The sequence below is a fragment of the Bos indicus genome, chromosome 10, assembly GCF_029378745.1.
Source record: "Bos indicus isolate NIAB-ARS_2022 breed Sahiwal x Tharparkar chromosome 10, NIAB-ARS_B.indTharparkar_mat_pri_1.0, whole genome shotgun sequence".
NCBI classification, from domain to species: Eukaryota; Metazoa; Chordata; class Mammalia; order Artiodactyla; family Bovidae; genus Bos; species Bos indicus.
Window position 1 is genome coordinate 62,475,482 of NC_091769.1, and position 21,782 is coordinate 62,497,263.

At 41.5% G+C, this 21,782-nt stretch overlaps 1 protein-coding gene across 11 annotated transcripts in view; it reads right to left on the bottom strand.

Moving 5' to 3' along the window:
- SEMA6D (semaphorin 6D) overlaps positions 1–21,782 on the bottom strand; it is a 397,430-nt gene that overhangs the window by 12,158 nt on the left and 363,490 nt on the right. For all 11 annotated transcript variants that reach the window (XM_070797603.1, XM_070797602.1, XM_019968892.2 and 8 more), the window contains 7 exons: positions 2,900–3,063; positions 2,395–2,506; positions 1,770–1,830; positions 1,597–1,659; positions 1,387–1,488; positions 1,063–1,153; positions 51–170 (listed from right to left, as the gene is read on the bottom strand). In XM_070797603.1, coding sequence (XP_070653704.1) covers positions 51–170; positions 1,063–1,153; positions 1,387–1,488; positions 1,597–1,659; positions 1,770–1,830; positions 2,395–2,506; positions 2,900–3,008 — 658 coding nt within the window. In that variant the 5' untranslated portion in view covers positions 3,009–3,063. The remainder of the gene's footprint in view (positions 1–50; positions 171–1,062; positions 1,154–1,386; positions 1,489–1,596; positions 1,660–1,769; positions 1,831–2,394; positions 2,507–2,899; positions 3,064–21,782) is intronic.

The window sequence follows — 21,782 nt, forward strand, 5'->3', positions numbered from 1 at the left end:
TCCCATGTACCCATCCTGCCACCCCTGGCAATACTGCTCTTCAAAGGTACCTTTGATCCATTTGGAATCATATTTTATTGTACGAAGAGCAGATCCATCACCCATGCTTCGATAAATAACAGCATCACTGGCCAAGAAGTCAGCCACTGTGGCAGAATACAGCTTCCCATCTGAAACCAAGGTTATAATTTAAATAAAAATAGCCACAGTTATCATAAGTTTATTATCTTATGTGTGTGCTAAGTCATTTCAGTTGTGTCCAACTCTTTGCAACCTTATGAACTGCAGCCTGCCAGGCTTCTCTGTCCATGGGATTCTCCAGACAAGAATCCTGGAATGGGTTGCCATGCTCTCCTCAGGGGATCTTCTCAACCCAGGGATCGAATCCACATCTATGTCTCTTGCACTGGCCGGCTGGTTCTTTACTACCAGCGCCACCTGGGAAGCCCATGTTTTCCCATGTAGTCTGTTATATCCTTTGGAGTGTTTTCACTGACATCGTTGCTATATATACAAATAAATCTAAAACCTGATGCTCATAATCAACTTGTGACAGGTTGACCTGTACTATCTAAGTTTATAGATGAGAACTTGGAGCACCAAGAAGGTAAGCAACTTATTCAAAAAAGGCTTCCCTGGTGGCTCAGATGGTTAAAGAATGTGCCTGCAATGCAGGAGATCCAGACTCGATCCCTGGGTTGGGAAGATTCCCCTGGAAAAGGGAACGGCTCCAGTATTCTTGTCTGGAGAATTCCACGGACAGAGGAGCCTGGCAGGCTACAGTCCATGGGGTAGCAAAGAGTCGGACATGACCGAGCGACAAACACTTTCACTTTCAGCTTATTCAGGGTCACTGGCCTAACAACAGAGCCAAGTGTCCGAATACTTATAATATGCTCACTTATAATTCCTCTTTTTTGAAAATCTGTTCATAGCTTTTAGTCTTTGAAACACTCATGTCAAGGTAGCTATTCTAGTTATGAGCTTTTTTCCTTCCTTTAAATTCCTCTTGCATCTTCAATGTCATTAATCATTTATATTCATTACACTAAAGAATCTTACCAGCAAAAAGGGCAACATTAGTTTGTCTGGCATCAAATGGGCATCTTGCCAGGCCACTAATTTCTTCTCCATCATACTCTAAGGTATTCAACTACAAAAGAAAAATAAATAGCTAGTGTCACATCTGTTCAATGTACATGTTTGAAGGCAATACTGCTTTATTTGTACTGAAATTCTATGGGAAAAATTCTGTCTTTATTCTTTCATAGTGTTAGAGATAAGACACATTACTAGATTTATAGAAGAAAGGATTCGACACTAACACCACACCAGTAGAGGAAGAAGAATTGATTAAAAACAGCACACTGTATAAAATATACTTACCTTATAGTATCTACACATGGGATTAAACGCATTGGTGCCACAAACAAAAACCATCTCATCGTTTCTTGGAACAAATACTTTAATAAAGTTGTGGCATTCATCCTAAAGAAAGTAACAACGACACTACCATTAGACATTCCATGTGCCTACATCGTGGGCTCAAGCCACCATACAGACTCAATCTAGTGATCATATATTTCTTTTACTTACTTTATGCTTGCCTTTCATAGCACAGTTTTCTCGATCCTGTTGTCTTGACCGCCATGTCAGTTTCTGTATCAATCGAGCAAAACCAAAGTTCAATATTTTAAATATTGAGGGGAGAGGGACATTACCCAAGTTCTAAGGGAATGCAAATAAATTTGCCAACTACAGTTGCTCACCTTGTTTGGTATTACTTCTGTTTTGGGGATTTCATTTAAGTTTACTGTATAAACTTGATCCCTGTTGGAAACAAGGCAGTAAGTCATATCATGTGAATACATAAAAATGTTAAGCTGCTTCTTATTTTATTTTTACAGAGCTGCTTTTATTGTGTTTTAGAGATCATTTGGATTTTCTCTGTCTCCAACAAAGTCAACAAAGAGTACTTTTTCATTAGTGAGATGCTTTTATATATCACTGTGGTTAGGGAGTGAAGAAAGTCCTTTTCTTCAGGCATGGGTCAAATGACTACTCAGTATTAGCATAGACATACTTTCAATATTTACTTGAATAATTCCAAGTTAAAAAAAGACTAAAGAAAAAAAAATTTTTTTTTCTCCTGCTGCTTTAGGAATAAAGAATGGTGTCTGATTTCTTGACTGCAGTAATAAAACGGGACTGCTGAAGGCTTTTGCTGTATTTTGTTCCTGGTACACAACGCTGACTCTTCTCAAGTGAGTATTTTTGGCTACTTGCAATTTTTGATCACAATCACATATTAGTTTTTCATGAACTAGACACATTAATGCAAGCACCACAAGAGAAAAGAATTTTAATCTAATAAACCAACGAGGGGAAAATTACCTGCCAGCAATATAAAGTGTGTCTCGAATTTTCAACATCAGCTGAAAGTCCAGCCTGTGCTGTGATTCATTGCCTGAAGGACGTCCTCTAAAAACCGGATATTGCCTTGAATCTGCAAGTAAAAACGGGCTAAACCATCAGTCAGGATTACGGAGCTGAAGAATCGATATACAGCATTGATTAGCTGTATATACTAGTTGTAGAAGGGTTTTAACTAAATTCTTTTCTTAAGGTCTTGAATATGAATGAATAAGAGATGGTGAGTATCACCAAATGGTCTTTTTCTTTTTAACTGAAAACATATAACCTATATATAGGTTGCTTTAGAAAAGTGCCTAACTAAATTGTCCCATTTTCTTCAGACACTAGGAAATGATTATGGATAAATGAGGATGTAAAACATTTTAAAGACATAAAATCCTCTTTCTAAAAATGAATATGCTTAGAAAATTAAAACCAAAACAACCCTTCCTTCTTAGAAAAGAGTATTCTTTAGATTACTTACAGTGATAGTCAACAGTATTAAGGGGTTCATCATCTTCAGGAAAGCTGACTGCCCTCAACTGGGAAATCAGTAGCAGCAGCATGTAGGCACAGAGCAGGAAGAACCTCATGGTTGGGCCAACGTGAAGGCAGAGCAGCCCCTCCTCAGAGAGTCCACTTAGCTACCTGGAAAACAGAACGAGTGTGGAAAGATCTCTGCTGTGATCAAAGAGCTTTGCCATTTGTAATCAGTTCAGTTTCCGTCATGAGCTCTCTCCAGCGTCCCCCTCCCATCAGAAAGATGGCAGTGGTGGAGGAGACACCTCTGAAAACACAGGCCAAAGGCGGCATTCTGCCAAGTTTGATTAAAGCATCTGGTGAACATACTGAATTTTTAGGCCCATTTGCAAGAGTTTTTGAGGTAACTACGTATGTCATCACAGCAAAATCACCAGAACCACAAACAGAAATGCTGGCTGCTGACTTGGCAAGAAGATGGGCAAAGTTGGGATTAGAATTTTAATTAAATGCCAATCTGCCTCCCTTCCCCCATCCCTGAAATAAATCCAGTACAGCTTGTCTCTGCCCTCCCCATCCCCCCAAAATGCCCAAGCTGCCTCGAGAGTATCCAAGGAGCTGATGGGCCTGTAGCCCCTCTCAGCCCCTAAAGGCACTGCCAAATTCCCAGCATTATTCAAGCTACCCCCTAAATTCTTAAGTAGAACAGTCCCCTAAGCTTAGAAAGAACAGCATGAAAGCAATGACATGAGTGACCTTGAATCAGGGTGAAAGAGAATGAAAAGAAATGAAATGATTTCACGATCAATCAATCAGGCAAAGCAGGGCAGGGATGACCAGCACAGCTGACACCAGGCCACTGGGGAAGTCTATATTTTTACATGAAAGCATTTGGACACAAACCAATACCCTAAGTATGCCTGTCCTCTTAGCTTTATTAAGCTTTAGAGCCATATGGGGCCTTAGGGACCACCTAGTCCAACCCCCTCATTTTTCAGATAAGAAAACTAAGGCCTGAAAAATTAAGGGACTCACTGAATTTCATGGAACTATTTAGGGCAAGATCAGAGAGTCCAGACTGACATCACCTGAGTCTCTATCCAGATGTTTTTCATCAAATTAGATCATGAAATTAAATGGGTTTTTCTCCTTAGAGAATAGAGCATTACAAAAATAATCTTTGGGGGGTAATGAATATACTCATTACCTTTACTGAAGTGCTGTTTCATAGGTGTAGGTTTATGCTAAATTTTATCAAGTTGTACAGTTATATATGCAGTGTATTGCATGTCAGTATACGAACAAAGCTTATAGCATTTTTTGTACATTATTAGCTGTAATTTTTTAAAATCTTTAAATATTATTAATTAATTACGAAAATAAACTAAGGCCCTGCTGGGACAATGGATATTTTTGTGAAATGGTAAAAGCTCTGCTTCGTAACAGTATCACCCCTTCCTTGACCAAAACTGTCACTTACTGCTATTATACTGTTAGGCTCAGTCTTTTATATCTAAAAACTTTAGCAGGGATCATAAGAATCACTTCAAATTCTTGGGGAGTTCAACCACTCAACTAATACTTACTATATACCTCTTTCATCATCATCTTCTTTTTTTTTTTGCTGTGCCACACAGCATGCGGGATCTTAGTTCCCCAACCAGGGATTGAATCCACACCCCGGCTAGAGTCTTAACAACTGGACTGCCAGGGAAATCCCTTTAATTTTTTTTTGCTTCATCTTCTTAATGTCAAAAACACAGATGCACACACATGCATTCTTTGTAACACTTTCAATATTTATCTTTTTAACCGAAGTAGAAGCCATGTATATATATGCAACATTTGGAATCCTCGTTTTACAAAAGGAGAGAAAAATATTGCAATACAATTTTACTCAATGTACAACTAGTCCAGTAGTAAGTTAACACATTTAAAATGTCCTGAAAATAGTCTGGTGGAATGGAACCTGCAGCATCATCATCTTGTACTTGAGTTGAAAGACTGTAGAACTTGGTCGTGATGGGATTTGGGTTTGAATGGAACTCCACCACCTACTGGCTTATCAACCTGGGAAAGGTTCTTCAATCTCTCTTAGCATTAGCTTATTTATAAGATGTGAATAATACCACCTTCTCCATTGGGTGAAAAAGAACTAAGTGCCTGACACCTACAGATTCTGAGCAAAGTTAATCCTCCTCTCTCTTTTCCTGTAGGACACCATGCATATGACCAAATTGACCTTAACAACATGGGCAGAGTCTGGGGAAAACGCATCCTAAAATATTAAAGCTATTTGGTCACTTGTTTTCCCAAAGGTTTAAAATGCTAAAGTTGTTTTTAGAATAAATTTTACAACTTGAGCCTATTTATCAAACATAGAAAAGAAAGTAAAAAGCAATCACTAATAATCCTACCATCCCAACCCAACAACTATGATGATCTGGTTCTAGTTTTCTTGCCACATGCATATATTTTTCAATCTTCACAGAAGAGAACCTCTTTCAATTACTACTTCTCCTTAAGTGGCATCTCCCTATCTTGCTTTTCCACAGTATTTTGTCAATTTTAAAGACTCTAAAGAAGACATGCTCCAAAATCACTGCAGACAATGATTGTAGCCATGAAATTAAAACATTTATTTGTTCCTTGGAAGGAAACCTATGACAAATATAGACAGAGTATTAAAAAGCAGAGATATCACTTTGTCAACAAAGGTCCATATAGTCAAAGCTATGGTTTTTCCAGTAGTCATTAAGGATGTGCGAGTTGGACCATAAAGGCTGAGAACCCAAGAATTGATGTTTTGGAACTGTAGTGCTAGGGAAGACTCTTGAGAGTCCCTTGGGCTGCAAGGAAATCAAATCAGTCAATCCTAAAGGAAATCAACCCTGAATATTCATTTTAAGGACTGATGCTAAAGCTGAAGCTCCAATACTTTGGCCACCTGATGAGAAGAGCTGATTCATTGGAAACGACCCTGATGCTGGGAAAGATTGAAGGCAAAAGGAGAAGAGGACAGCAGAGGATGAGATAGTTAGATAGTATCACTGACTCAATGGACAAGAGTTTGAACAAACTATGGGAGATAGTGAAGGACAGGGAAGCCTGGCATGCTGTAGTCCATGGGGTTACAAAGAGTTGGACACGACTGTGTGACTGAACAACAATATACATTTATATATACATGCGTGCGTGTGTGCTCAGTCATGTCTGATTCTTTGTGACCCCTTGGACTGTAGCCTGCCAAGGTCCTCTATCCATGGGATTTTCCAGGCAAGAACACGACAGTGGGCTGCCATTTCTACCTCCAGGAGGTCCTTCCAACCCAGGGATCAAATGCACATCTCCTATGTCTTCTGCTGCACTGGCAGATTCTTTCCCACTGTGCCACCTGGGACACTGTGTGTACTCAGCTATAAAAACGAAACAATGCCATTTGCAGCAAAATGAATGGACCTAGAGATTACATACTAAGTGAAGTAAGCCATAGAGAAAAACAAGTATGATATTGCTTATATGCGGAATATATAAAAATGATACAAACGAACTTATTTAGAAAACAGAAATAGACCCACAGACAGAGAAAACAAACTTATGGTTACCAAAAGGGAAAGGAGGGTAGGGATAAGTTAAGAGTTTGGGATTAACATACACACACTAATATATATGAAATAGATAAAACAGATAAGCAATAAGAACTTACTATATAGCACAGGAAATTATACTCAATATTTTGTAATAACCTATGAGGGAAAATAGTCTGAAAAGGAATATATATATGTGTGTGTGTGTGTGTGTGTGTCTATAACTGAAACACTTTGCTGTATACCTGAAACTAACACAACACTATAAATCAACTATACTCCAAAAAAAAAAAAAAGAGACCCTGGACATATAAAAATATAAAAATATGAACTGTTGCCCTAGGAATTAAGTTCTGCTAGGACATCAATACCACACTGGATGTTTCTGCTGGGTATCAGATGGAAAAATGAGAAACACTAATGAATCCTAAAGAAACATAGAAACATTTGCCTGAACACAAGATAATTCTGTGAATCTTTGTCCACTGGGACAGGTAACTGAACAGTTCCCATCATGTGGGCAGAGCTTCCATGCCCCAGACAGCAAGGCAGGGAGGGGCACTCACCAGGAAGAGTGTCTTTTACAGCTGTAATTCCAGCATTGAGATGAGGATGGAATCACTGCTGACTCACTGGCAAGCACCGAGCTGCTGGCTGAGCCATCATTTCCTATAACTCATTCAACTGACACTGCAGAAAGCAATTTCTCGCTATACCCTGTTCTCCACCAATCTCATCTTCCAAAAATAAAACCCCACTGCTAATTACTTCCTGTCCCTGCCTAAAGCTGTATTTAAAAAACTACTTTCAGATTTGCCATAGAAATTATAAATGGAAATATTTAATGTGAAATACATATCAAAGCAAAGCTGAGTAGGGAAGGAAAGAATTTGGAAATACCTGAGAAAAATGGACCAACAAGGAGATTTATTTGTATGTAAACCATTTAGACTACTTTGTTCTCACCTTATTTAAGGAAATATTTAATCTCAGGGTTCCAGGGCTAGTGAGACTATCAAACCAATTATGTGGAATGAAGGCAAGACATGAGGCAGGATGAGATGTTGGTAAAGAACATAGATTTTGAGGTTAGAAAGATCTGAGTTTTGTTTTACTTTTTTTAGAGTTTATTTACTTGGCTGCGCAGGGTCTTCGTTTCACCATGTGGGATCTTCAGTCTTTGCTGCAGCGTGCAGCATCTTCCAGCTGCAGCACATGAACAATTAGTTGTGGTGTGTAGGATTTCATTCCCTGACCAGGGATCAAACACTGGGCCCCTGCATTGCAAATTCGGAGTCTTAACCACTGAGCCACCAAAGAAGTCCCAGAAAGATCTGAGTTTAAACTTGCTTGTGCCATTTACTTCCTGGCTCTGAGACCTTATTTAAGGAGACTTAACCTCTTTAAGCCTCAGTTTCTTCAAGTGTAAAATATGAATAATTACCTTTACTACCTCACAGGTTCTTCTGAGAATCTATACAAAACAACTAACACAGAATCTGGTCCATAGTAAATCTCTAGTAAATTTTAGTGAATATTATCATGACTATTATTGTTACATCTTATGAGGCAAAAGGAAAAAGTGTTTATTCTTTAATTTTGTATAACTACCTACAACTGTCTTATGTACATCATCATAACAATAATAGAGGTATTGGAGAAGGCAATGGCACCCCACTCCAGTACTCTTGCCTGGAAAACCCATGGACGGAGGAGCCTGGTGGGCTGCAGTCCATGGGGGTCGCGAAGAGTCAGACACAACTGAGAGACTTCACTTTCACTTTTCACTTTCATGCATTAGAAAAGGAAATGGCAACCCACTCCAGTGTTCTTGCCTGGAGAATCTGAGGGATGGGAGAGCCTGGTGGGTTCCATCTACGGGGTCGCACAGAGTCAGACATGACTGAAGTGACTTAGCAGTAGAAGATAAGGTACAGCTTCACAGGCACAGATGCCTCCAAGGAGGAGGAGGGAACCACATTTCTAATGTGTACGTTTATAGTAAAGTACCTACTTACATGAGGTCATTCCTTTCAGTGAGAGAGCAGGGGTACTTGAGTAAGTACAGCTTGGACTTTCTTACATGGGGTTCCCCTTACACTCCTGATTTTAAGCTTAAATATAAAGACAAAAGCTCTTTAAAGGAGTTCAGAGTTGCCAAGATAGCCAGGGTTTGAAATGATAGGATTTAGGAGAAAAGGGAAGTACAAGGAAATGAGCCCCACACTCAGCAGTTGAGTTCACATTATGGGGTTTGCTAGTTATTAAATTATATAAAGGTGTGAATGTAGTTATAATGAAATGCCAGATTTTTGGCAGTCTCAATTTAGGACCCACCAACAAGGCGGGGGAACAGGGGTCCTAGAAATATTCAAAGCCTTTCATTTGGACCTCTGAAAATTATAGTATAGATCTTTAGAGACTGATCAAGCCTTATAAAAACTCACTAAGTCTGGACTGGATGAATGTAAATTCCTCTCCCTCTAGCTATTTACAGAAAAGATAATCACCCAGAGACTATAATTTTTTACACAAAGTGCTCATTCCAAAAGAAATGACAAGACATTTCAAGAACTAAGAGAGAAAAAAGACAACAGAAAATAAGACTCAGGTACTAGAATTCTCAGATATAGTTTTAAAAGCTATGTTTATTTTGTCCAAAAAAAAAAAAAAAAAGACGACAAGATGAAGAATTTCACCAGCTCCCTAGAATCTACTGAAAAAGAATTATTAAACAGAAATTCTCCATCTAAAAAGCACAGAATTACAGCTTTCTGATAGATGTCTTTAGCAACATATTTCTTACAGCTGAAGAAAAGATTAGTGAACTGGAGATGCATTAGTAGAAATTATCAGACAGAAACACAGACAGCAAAAAAGTTGGAAAAAACAGACCAATGAGTAAGAGATACATAAGATCTTGTGAAAAGATGTTATATACGGGAATCCCTGAGAGTGAGGAGAGAAAAATGAATAGAATCAATATGTGACAAGATAATGGCCGCAAAGTTGATGAAAGACAATATGACACCTATTAAAGGAGTTCTGAGAACTTATAAACACAAAGAAAAAACACACGCATATCCATCATAGTCAAGATGCTAAAAATAAACATTTTAAAAATGTTAAAAGCTAAGATATTTTACTCTCAAGAAGCAAGAATACTGACAGCTGACTTATCAATAGAAATGATGGAATCCAGTAGACCACAGAATGACGTTTTTAAGTGCTGAAGGAAAATACGTTTCCAGCCTAAAATCTTATAATCAGTGAAAATGTGCTTCAAAAATGAAGCGAGATAAGATGTTTATGACAAGCAAAAACCGAGAGATTTATTGTGTAACAGACACAAAATAAAAGAAATACTGAAAGGAAGTTCTTTAAGTACTTAACCTTAAATTTTTCTTCGAAATTTATAAGGTTGGTTAATACAGGTTCTTTTACGGTTAAAGCATAGTGGCCATATTTGGAATTAATGAATCCCAGACAGAGAAACTGATCTATAGTCTATCTCCCATAAAACTATATTAATTCAAAGGAAATGAGAATTCAGAAATAGAGCAGGCCTACTTAATTTTCTCCCCAGTCCAAAGAATTAAAAAAAAACAAAAACCCACGCTGATTTTAGATCCCTGGCTCTCTTCTGGAAATGCTCCTTCTCAAACAGGAGCTGCTTAGACTCATACTCCCCCAACCTCAGGATCTGAAAGGGGAGTTGCTTCTTCCCAGTTTCCCAGTGCCTTTGGGAAACCTTGGGAAGACCCATACAAATCAATCTGGAGACCTTGAGCTTCTAGCCTTTTACAAAAAAATCTTTTGCTTATTGAGGTTCTTTCCCTCCTCCTTTCTTTTAGCTAATAACTTTCCAGTCACTTTCTCTAAGAAAAACATTTCAAAGACTTTAGCAGTCCTGGTCCATGGTTCCACTCTCAGACTTGCTATTAGTTATAGATTCTTCATCCCCCAGATCACGAAGTCAAGCATTACATGCTTTGATCCCAAACTTTTGTCCTTCTAGCTTGCTTATCTGACTGCTTTCACCATGACAACACTTTCTTCTCATCAGGGCCTTGAGGCCACTTTCTTCTCATCCATTATCCATCCCCAGTCTTGACACTTTATCCATCTTACATGTGATATTCAGTAGTCAATCACTTCAACAACACTTTTGCCTGGACTCTAAACTCCCTCATCCTTTGTTTCTGTGTCAGAGGTTCTCACAAAGTTTCTACTGTGGATGAACTCAGCCTTCTGCACCTGTTCCAGAGCAGCTGAGCAATGAAGTCAACCACAGTTTATGGTAATTTGGTACGTACTAATGTCATAGTTATAAAACTGTGGGGTCCACTATTTTTCTACTAGATTTGCCCACATCCCGAATCAGTAAGTTTAAACTTTCCCCTTTCTCCTCAAGGCCCTTATCTCTTCTCCCTCCTCACTCTATAAATTCTTCCCTCCTACCTGGAAGCTACTTCACCTAGAAAATAAAGCCTTAAGATAAGAACATCCTTATTCCTTCCCCCTTCCTATTACCAAGAATATCAACCTATATGATTCTTCCTCTAGTTTTCCTCCTTTTCTCTTGCTTTAAGAGGATTTCACTCCCCAACTCCTCTCCATGTGCCTTAAATCCAATCCCTGCTGTTTTCCCTGGAACAGAAAAAACAAACAAACAAACATGGATTATGTTTTTCTCTACTGGCATATTCTATAATTTTTTATTGCATAAAAACTATCCATCAGCACTTAAATTTGCTCAAACCGCTCTCATCTCAAAAAAAAAGAAGGTGAAAAAGCTCCATGACCTCAGATCTCTCTCCAGCCGCAACTTACCTCTTTCCTTCCATTCACGGACACTGACAAAAGGTTCTTCATTCTCACTGTCATTATCTCTGCACCCTCCACTCTGCTTTCTCCTTCCTCTGTTCTAGCTCCTCTCTCCATAGTTCCTTTCTAAAAACACTGATGACCTCCAGGTAGCTCAACACAATGGATGGTTTCTAGCTCTATGTCATGGGATCCCTCAGTAACCTAAAACACAGATGATGGTCCACAGCTTTTTCAAGCCCTGGGGATCCTTCCCTTCCCTTCTGCCACATTCTTCTGACCTTTTTACCTACTTTCTGGCTACCCCTTGTTTGTTTCCCATTCATTCTGTAGATGAAGTGAGATGAGGTTTTCAGAATATAAATCCCATCACAGAATTTCATAATCCTCCAGGAACTTCTTATTACTCCTAGGACAAAGTCCAAATCTCTGCCATGAGGCTTTTCCTGATCTGAGTCCTGGCTCCCTCTCCAGCCTTATCTCAAGCCTCTCTCCCTCTTTGCTTGTGTTTCTACCACCTGACCCCGGAATGTGTCAGGTGCTACCTAAATGCCACCAAGTCTTTGCTCCTCTCTCCCTCTGGATGGCCTTTCCTGCCTCCCATCCTTGACCTAATTAAGTCCTCCTAATTTTTTCAGAGCTTGGGGAAGAGTTTTCCCAGTCCCTTGGGGCAAGCATGTCTCACAGTTGTCAACATTGACACAACTGTGAATAAAGTGTAAAGGAAGCAAGAAACAAAAGAACTAATCGTGTGCCCTGAATACCACGAGCTCTGGTAAATCTCTCAGGGCAAGATTAGCATTTTGGATTTCTGTCTGATTTAGATTTATTTAATACTGTTAAAACAACAACGAGAGCAGCAAACCCAGGGAGGACAGGCACCCCGGGTTCTGTTCCCAAACAGCATTTATTCTTTTATTTGAGAGTGCTGTGAACAGCAGGAGAGAACAGGGGTGGACCCGAGGCTGCAGCATAAGGGGTACCATTCATTCCACAGTCTGTGAAATTCCAGGGGGCACTGTCCACATGGCAGTCGATGAGAAAGACGGCCCGCGGAGTTACAGGAGTTATGTCTATGGCTTGACAGCCTCACATGACAAAACGGAAAAGGAGCAATGGGTTTAAGAAGACTGAAAAAGAGCGAAGAGAAGAAAGTTAATTGCTATTCCTTGGAGTCTACCAACACACAGAGGGTTGTAATTGAAGGTCAATTACAAAAGAGAAGTTTATGTTTATAGAGCACTCACATTTCTAGATTCTAGGCAGTTCATTCTGTGTAGGGCTATGGATTTTAATTGGTGCTCAACATCAGTATTTAATGAGAATGGTATGGCAGCCAGGCTGACAGCATAACCTCTGGAGTATAAGAAGATGAGAAGAAGGGATGATGACACGGATTTCAGAAGACCTCTAAGCAGAGTTAGGGGTTCTCTGGGTCCTTCTGAGCAGCGTAGGTAGCTTCTTACATCCAGGCTCATTTAGTGATTCTTGACTGATAGAGTCTCTCGGGAGAGCATTAGCTCTCTCACTTAAGAAATTCTCAATTGACATTCCACCCCATAGCCACCCACTCCTCTTCTGCACAAGGGCTTTGGGACCATGCACCAGGTATGAATAAATGTCTTCCCTGACCCTGGGGCATGAAGAGACGTCTGAAAGCCCCCTGACTTTGAGAGATGGTTCCTCCCTGTACTGTTATGTTAATGACACTTTATAATTAACAACTTACAACACTGCCCCCTGGCACGCTGAGGAAATGGCAAAGCAGCTCTCTGACACCGCCCCCCACCCCCAACACAGATGAAGCCCTGCAGACATGTCAGAATCTAGAAGGATGTGCCTTCTGATGGAGCAGGGAAGAGTCGGTCTGGAGGACTGGAAGCTTGGGACTGGAAGGCGCATCAGGGCTGCTTCTCCCATGGACACCAGCAGCGGGGGCGGAAAGGGACCAGGCACCAGGTCACTTCACTTTGGGGGCTTGAGTTTCTTCATGTAATAAAAGGTAGGTACATTCCAAGTGTAGGAGCACTTTTTCTCAGTCTGTGAGCTCCTTCTGGGGTTGGAGGGCAGATTCTAACTTTCCTGCCTGCTCAGTTAAACATCCTGGTGACTTTTTCTCAGTCTGTGAGCTCCTTCTGGGGTTGGAGGGCAGATTCTAACTTTCCTGGCTGCTCAGTTAAACATCCTGGTGTAACACCCACTGCTCCACATGGCCTTTCCCTGTCACATACCAGCATTTCAAGTGACTCCATCGCAAACTGGGTCCCCCTGATCCTAAGGCTGCCTCCATTACCTCCCCGTCTCTCACCCCCTCTCCAGTCAAACTTCTATGATAAGAAGTCTGAGCTCACTGTCTCCCTTTTCTTACTTTTTATTAAAATTTTAATCCCCCCCCCAGTCTAACTTCAACTCTTGCCCATCAGCTACCATATGGTCAAATCCAAGTCAATTCTCATTTTAAATCTTCTTTCATCTCCCTGAAATATTCAGTCATGTTGGTCCCTCCATCAGATCTTGAAAGTGGACCTCTGGATTTCCTAGTTAACTCCTCATTTCTCTAGCTACTCCATTTCAGCAACCTTCCCAAACTTGTCCAAACGTGCCCACCCTTAGATGTGGTTCTTCATGACTCCAACTGGCTCTTTGGAGATTCACCCACATCACACCCACCTTCTTCACTACCAGCAGTTAACTGATGAATTCTCAACTCCATGTGCCCAGCAGAGACCATATTCCTCAGCTCCAGATCCAGTTGTGCAACTCTCCTGCTAGATATTTTGGCTTATAAAATATAGGCAACTTAAATTTGGAAGGTGCAAGCCTGAAATTCAGGTACTGTGCCTTGACTTATACTCTTGTTAAATTCCCTACAGAGGGCAGGCTCTGAGCTTCAAATGCTTGGGTTCAGATTCATGCATTATCACTTATCAGCAATGTGACCCTGGGTGTGCTACTTTACCTCTCCAAGTCTCAAGTTTTCATGCCTAAAATGAAGATAATTTAGCACTAACATTACAATGATTCAATGAAATAATCTACTCAAAGCACAAAGCTAAATCTCTTGTACTTGGTATAGATGCAACAATTACAACTATTATTGTTGCAATTACTGTTACAACAATTGTTGTTGTTATTTGTATTTCAACATCCTACTTGGTCACTGAAGCCTTAAACCTGGGAGTCACCCTACATCTCCCCTGCCCCACCATCCCATTTTCAACCTGTCAGTACATCCTATTGATTCTCTCTTTTCAACATTCTAGAATCCACTCTGGACTGGTTTCTGCCCTTCTAGACTTCTAGTTGAGTCTCCACAAAGCCACCAGAATAATCTTCTCAAAGTACAAATAGCATCATGTTAATTCCTTGTCTAAAAACTATTTTATGGCTCCTGAAGGCCTATATAATAAAGTCCAAATTCATTTCCAAGATGTACAAGGTCCTCCACAATCTGATTCTTGCTAGCCACTCTGTTTAAGCTTTAGATGCTTCCCAACCTTGATCCTAAAGTAGTGTCTTCTACACACACTGTTCTCCCTCAAAAGCTCTTCCTGAAAATTGTCTACTTACCAGCTCAAAATGTCCCTGGCCTTTGCCACTTTCCCATTCTTCCCATACTCCAAATCCCTCTCTCCCCAGGCTCCTCTGTTTCCCTCAGGATGACTAATCATATGATACTGCGTAAATACTTCTAACACAGAACTTACCACTCATCATGTTACTTATTTCCACATTTTCCCTACTAAACCAGGACTGCTTGAGAAAGAGTACATTGTACTCATCCTGTTTATCCTTTGCATCAGGCACAGAGCCTGGCATGTAAGGAAGTCTTCAATGAGTATGTAACGGATAGAAGAAAAAATAGACAAAGGCTGCACATGTGATTGACTTAGCCGTGATGGCACAGGTGCCTTGGCTTGAATGCTTTGCCACCATTGCCACAAACACCAAGTCTTGTGTCTACTACTTTCCTCTGACAGCACTGGTACATAAGCCTCAACAGCCCCGGGCACTTCTAGGTGCTCCAAAACCAACAGGTTCTTACTAATGGCAACAGATGCCTCTTTTCACACCTTCGCATCATTAACAAACTGCTCTTTAATCCAGGAGGGATGGGCAACACAGGCCAAGACAAGTGATTTCTGTCACCGCCCTCCTACCCCCACACTGAAATTCCTCCTCATTTTACAGTCTTCTAGTACAAGAAAAGGAAAGCAGAGCTATTCCTGAGATTAAAGAGCAGGGCATACAGAGGCAGAAAAGGAAGTCTATTTGACTCCCCACTACCCAACAAGCAAAAATAAAATAAAAACCAGCCTGCCTAATGGCTGCCTGATGCTAGAGACTCTGCAACGGGAAATTCTTTTCTTTGGCTGACAGCCTTTTTTCCAGGTATAAAGTATGTAGAGCTAGAGAGTAACATAAGCCAGAAATCAGTATGAATACATTTATAAGATCTTTCCTTGGGGCTAGATTCTGATAGAAGAGAAAGGTGGCAGCAGACACCGCAGAAGGCAGGAAAGGGCACCCTGCGGGGTATGGAAGCCTGTTGTGTTCTTTATTAATGCCTTGCTTTTATAATCAATGTCTTCCTCAAAGCTGGGTCAGTTTTGTTTATTTTAATTATATTCTACATGCATGAGGAAAGCTGGCTATTTAAAGAAGTTTTCTGAAAATTAAAGTAGCTCTTATGTAAGATTTTCCCTTTAAGCCTAGGTTTTCTTAAAGCAAAGCATAACAATATCTCCATCAGTAATGCTTCTGGTTAAATATTAATAATTCAAAAAGGAATAGCACTTAAAAGGAATTGAGCAGGAAGGGACAGAAAACAGGATCTAACCTGTCTCTGCCAAATTCTAAGCAAATCTGATCAGGAATCCCAGAATTCAACCGCTGATCAGAACCATGGCTCTGGGGAGCATAATTCCAGTGACAACTTGCCTGCAAGATCTTGCCTGTCCGTCCTAACTCAAATTGGGTAACATTTTTAAAGCTAAACCACTCCAGAAACAATCTTCATTTAAAGTGAAAATAACACAAGAAACGAATGAGAGGATGAGCCCCAATCTAAGCAGAGACTATCTGCTAACCAGGCAGACGACAAACCACATCAACTTCTTAAGAGATCAGGTGAACTAGCTTTGTGAAAATACAAAACACAGGAATCATCTACAATTGAAAAGAGAGAGAAAGCAGAAGGTTGCTGTGGCCGAAATGAACACAATTGTGTGTCCTTTCTTCAAGGAGGACCACAAGGCTTCTAAGGCTGACTAGTGGCAAGAGACATGAAAAGCTTTTCCTTTGTTATCTCCTCCAAATGTGTGGTCCCAGCCCGACTTGGCTGTTCCCCTTTGGCCTCCACGAAAGGAACCATTCTAGACAAAGGAAGGGCTCAGGGTTCCAAGGGATGACTGAGATGCCAAGGGACTCAGCCTGTCTTCAGAACATTGGCTTCTTCTAGCAGCTGACCTGCTGAGGCTGCCGTATGGCCTGAGCCATGACATTCAGTTCAGTATAATAGGGTCTGGGCCTGTGCCTGGTTCTTCCCTCCAGGCTGAGATGACAGAAGTAGAGCATGTTTGCTCTGATTCTACTGGCATGTCTGATGCTGCCTCTATGGAGACATAGCTTTCAGTTTCCTCCACAGTGCCTCTTTCTTTTTTTGTTTTTTTTAGGATTTTCAAAGGACGTGAAAAATACCCAGACAAGGAAGGATTGAGGATGGGTTACTGCTCCTATTCCTAGGAAAGAATGAAAAGATAAATTAAGGGACTTAAGGTCCAGGAGTCGTGAAACTAGTGTAGAACCCAGATGTCACTGAAGTCTAGTGATCTACATTGCTCAGCCCTGCCCATGGCAGGGATTCACTCTAACATGAAGAAGCTCAGGTCTTCCTGTTTCATCTTCTGCAAGGCCCCTCACCAGAGGTTCCTAGGTGATGTCATGACTTAAAACAGTTGCTGAAGGGTTTATAGAAGGGTTAAACTTAACAACCAAGAGAAAGAAAAGTGCACTTTAAACTTATTTGTAAAGCCAAAAATTCCTGATCCAAGCACTATGGCTTCCAGATGCCTTTGTATCTGCCCTCCTATTTGAAAACAGTTAACAGCTGCTTGTCTATGAGAAATGTAGAGAATGATTATTAACTGTTCAGAAGGATCTAAAGCATAGCACTACTATTATCTGTATTCCATTCAAGAACTGTGACTTGTTTTTAAAAATCCACTTCCTGGGTGAAAAGTACACGGTTCTCTGCTACTGTTGCAATTTCCTGTTAGTTTATAATCGGTTCAGAACAACTTCTAAAAAATGTTCTTTTGTTCTACTGATGCAAATTAAGTCTTCAGTGAGGGTTCAGCCAGCAGTCCTGGACTAATAAATGGCCCAAGTGAATTTTATGGCCAGAGAAATCTCTGTGAGGGCTCAGTCAGGGCCAGAGTCAGTTTACCTGGGAGTCACCTGGAGCCCTTCGTCTGGGCTCTGAATCTATGAGCTTTAGAAACCTCTGTGTTCACAGAAGCAAAATGGGAGTCTATGTAAATTGATGCCAATTTTTGATTTTTACCAAATCGATTCAACACCCAGAGGGTATGAGCAGTCAGGTCCTTCCTCCTCTGGGCTGGAGCCTGAGTGAGTGCTGAGCAGTGCAGTACCAACTTGCGAACATGACTCTGGAGCCAGAATGCCTAGGGAGGAGATCCAGCTTTGCCACTTAATTAGCCTCGGGCATCGGACACGACTGAGCGACTTCACTTTCACTTTCATGCACTGGAGAAGGAAATGGCAACCCACTCCAGTGTTCTTGCCTGGAGAATCCCAGGGATGGGGGAGCCTGGTGGGCTGCCGTCTATGCGGTCGCACAGTCGGACACGACTGAAGCGACTTAGCAGCAGCAGCAGCAAGCTGCTTAACTGCTCTGTGCTTGTCTCCCTGTGAAGTGGGGAGAATTAGCAGCTCCTCTCAGGGAAAGATGCTGTGAGGACTGGGTGAGGTGCCTAAAGAGGTGAGGTGCCCTGAGCTCCTTTGATCCTGTTCTGTGGTCAGGTGAGTACCAGGAAGGTGCAAGGCTAACCGCACAACCTTGAGGAAGGGCTGTGTGGTTCAAGCTATTGCTGGAGAGAATTATGCCTCAAGTGTTATATGACCTTTATTTACATTTATTCTCACCTCTCCTTATGACTCACCTGAGGGGATGTTAATCTCACCCCAAACATCAAACATATCAAACACACCTGGCGATAACAGGGGCTTGAGAAATCTAGATTCTCCTCTAGGAGCCCAGAGGCCCCACCTCCTCTGGCTTCAGTTTCCTCATCTATAAACAAGGGGTTGGGCTAGAACATGGATGATCCCTAAGGTCCTTCTAAGTCATTAGATTTTATTGATTCTGACTTAGGTGCCTGAGTTGAAAAGGGCTCTTCACCAAAAGGAACAGAATTCCCAATTCACACTTGTAGATTTTTCCTATAGCATTGGCGTTGCCTAGGATACAAAACGCACATGCTCCCTCTGAACCCTGAGACAGGAGAGCTGTGATCGCTGCCTCTGATCTGTAACACCAAACCACAAACGGGCTCTGTAGTACAAACCGACAGATGCGTTCAACACAGAACGCGTCTCCACACATGCTGACGTGTGTGGATCTGGCATTCTGACTCCAAGCCAGATGGAAAGGCAGAGGGTGCATTTTTCCCCCTCACACTCACGTGGTCTGGGAAATATTGCCTTTAGATGCTGATCTCTAGCTTCTGGACCCAGGGGTGAGGTGGTGAGGGCCCTCCCTCTGGTCAAAAAGATCATTTTCAATTTCTTTTTTAAATTGAGGGACATGCTTGTGGGAAGTTCAGGTCACATACGCCAGGAACCACTAAGTTTCTTAGCCCTTCTCTGCGTTCCTAGAGGTACTTGGTAGCTGATCTGCTGGAGGTATTTCACGAACTTCTTCTGTGTATATAGGCAGGGATCAGGAACTCCCAGCTCTCAGTGGCAGTCATCCCAGACCAGAGACCATGGGCCATGGGGCTGTTCGCTTTTATAGCATCCTGCACTTTTTAAAGCAGATATACCTTATCTATTTTTGTCCTTAAAGGTTTAAGACAGAAATTATTATCTCCACTGAACAACATGTCAGCTTCATGAGGACAGAAGTTACATCTGTTCTGTTCTCTGCTTTATCTTTACAACCACAACCACTGTGTTGTATGGTACACAGTATCTACTTACAGAATGTTTGCTGAGTGAGTGAATCAATCTTTATTGTAGAGACCAGGAGATCAAGAACTGCTGCAGGTCAGGCTTCTAGATCATCTGTCTCCAGGCTCATTGCTCTATCACCTCAGTGGCTAATATCAGAGAGGCTCAAAGTGGATTTGCACAGAATAAGAAAACCCAGGTTCCACAGTGACATTCAGTGAATTTACAAGTTGTTGTTCAGTCACTGAACAGAGTTCTCCTGACTCTGCAACGCCATGGACTACGGCACGCCAGGCTTCCCTGTCCTTCATTATCTCCCGGGGTTTGCTCAAATTCATGTCCACTGAGTAGGTGATGCCATCCAACCATCTCATCCTCTGCCACCCCCTTCTCCTTTTGCCTTCAATCTTTCCCAGCATCAGGGTCTTTTCCAATGAACTGGCTCTTTGCATCAGGTCGTTAACGTATTGTAGTTTCAGCTTCAGCATCAGTCCTTCCAGTGAATATTCAGGGTTGATTTCTTTTAGGATTGACTGGCTTGATCTCCTTGCTGTCCAAGGAGCTTACGACTATGAAGACCCAAAAGGTCCAGAGGTCAGCATTTGGATCTCACTTCTCTTAGAGGACACCTCTTTTAGTACCCCATTTCTGGGTGTATGAATTCACTGAATTCTAAAAACAACACTGTTTCTCCTGTCTGTTGGCCTTGCGCATGCTGTGCCTATCACCTCGGGCGCCCTTCTTGTCCTCCCTTTTGCTTCATGGGGTCAGTTTCTAATCAGAGATCACTTCCCACCAGGCTCTCCCCTCTTTTCCTCCACCTGTTGCCCAAACCTGGGCTCGCCTTTTATCAGAGCACATAGCATACAATATGCTATGTACATGATAATAAATATAGATAAATGTATCTATATAGACTATAGAAAATAAAAATAGAATAAATAAACTTCCTTATTTTCTCAATATTCTCTCCCCCCACCCAGCCTCACACTGTGAATTCCTTGAGTGCGAAGACTATGTCCTTTACATCCATAAATATATTCTTAAAAAGTGGCGGGTACATCGTTGTTTTGTTTTTAATTGGAGTATGATTGCTTTACAATGTTGTGTTAGTTTCTGCTGTACAACAGTGAATCCGCCACCTGTATACATATGTCCCCTCCCTCTTGTACCTCCCTCCCACTCCCCCACCACCCCTCTAGGTCATCGCAGAGCACTGAGCTGAGCTCCCTGGGCTATACAGCAGCTTTCCACTAGCTATCTGTTTCACACATGGTATTGTATACTGTCAATATCACTCTCCCAATTGGTCCCATCCTCCCCTTTCCTCACTACGTCCAAGTCTGCATCTCTAGTCCTGCCCTGCAAATAGGCTCATCAGTACCATATAGGTTTTTTTTTTTTTTAATGTTTATTGATTAGATGAGTTGATAGATGCAACTCTGTATCTTTTGAAGAAAAAAAGAAAACTTACAAAATCTGGGAAGAGCACCTTTCCCACTCATGGTGAACTGCTAGCAATAGGTTACCCCCCGTCACCAAGTAACAGATACACAGCAACACTGAATGATGTTACAGTATGTGGGGAAGGTGGTCTCTTAGATCTGTCCACAGTAAGACTGGGACTTCCACTGATCTTACTATTGCTGGGATAGATATGCAGGACTTTCAATAATGTTCCAGCAATATTCTCTGACCTATTTCCTTTAATGATTAATGCCTTGGACCTGGGGCCCACAGTTCTACCGCTGTCCCAGGCAGCATCCTGGGGAGGTATAGAAAAATAATTGATGCTTTATTCATCCAAACAGGCTGAACACTGTTGAAATTAGCCTGCTTACCTTTGGAGGGAAAAGTGTGGCTGGCGTTCCTTTTTACCATCCACGCTTATCACAAACTCACAGCTCCTTGATAAAAAGGAAAGATTAAAAATTCAGGGGAGATGGAGGGTTGGAGGTCTTTTGTATAAAGGATACAGGGACAAAAGTGGGCTTACAAGGAGATTTAGCAGAGACCTGGTAAGTGGTACTTGGAGAAGAAAGTCAGGAGGGACCTCATAATTTCCTCCAAAGTTGTGTCTACACCAAGCTGGGGGACGGAGAGCTGCCTCTGTCATGCTTTACATGCTAAGGTCCCAGACAGCCCTCAGGGTGGCAGGAAATCAAGGAGCAGCAACCACCAACAGGCATGACCCACAAGCCAAGGGAGGTGGGGGCATTCCTTTCAGAGGTGCCCTAATCCAAAGTTCCCAGGCCCTAAGCTCTGTCTTGAGTGATCCTT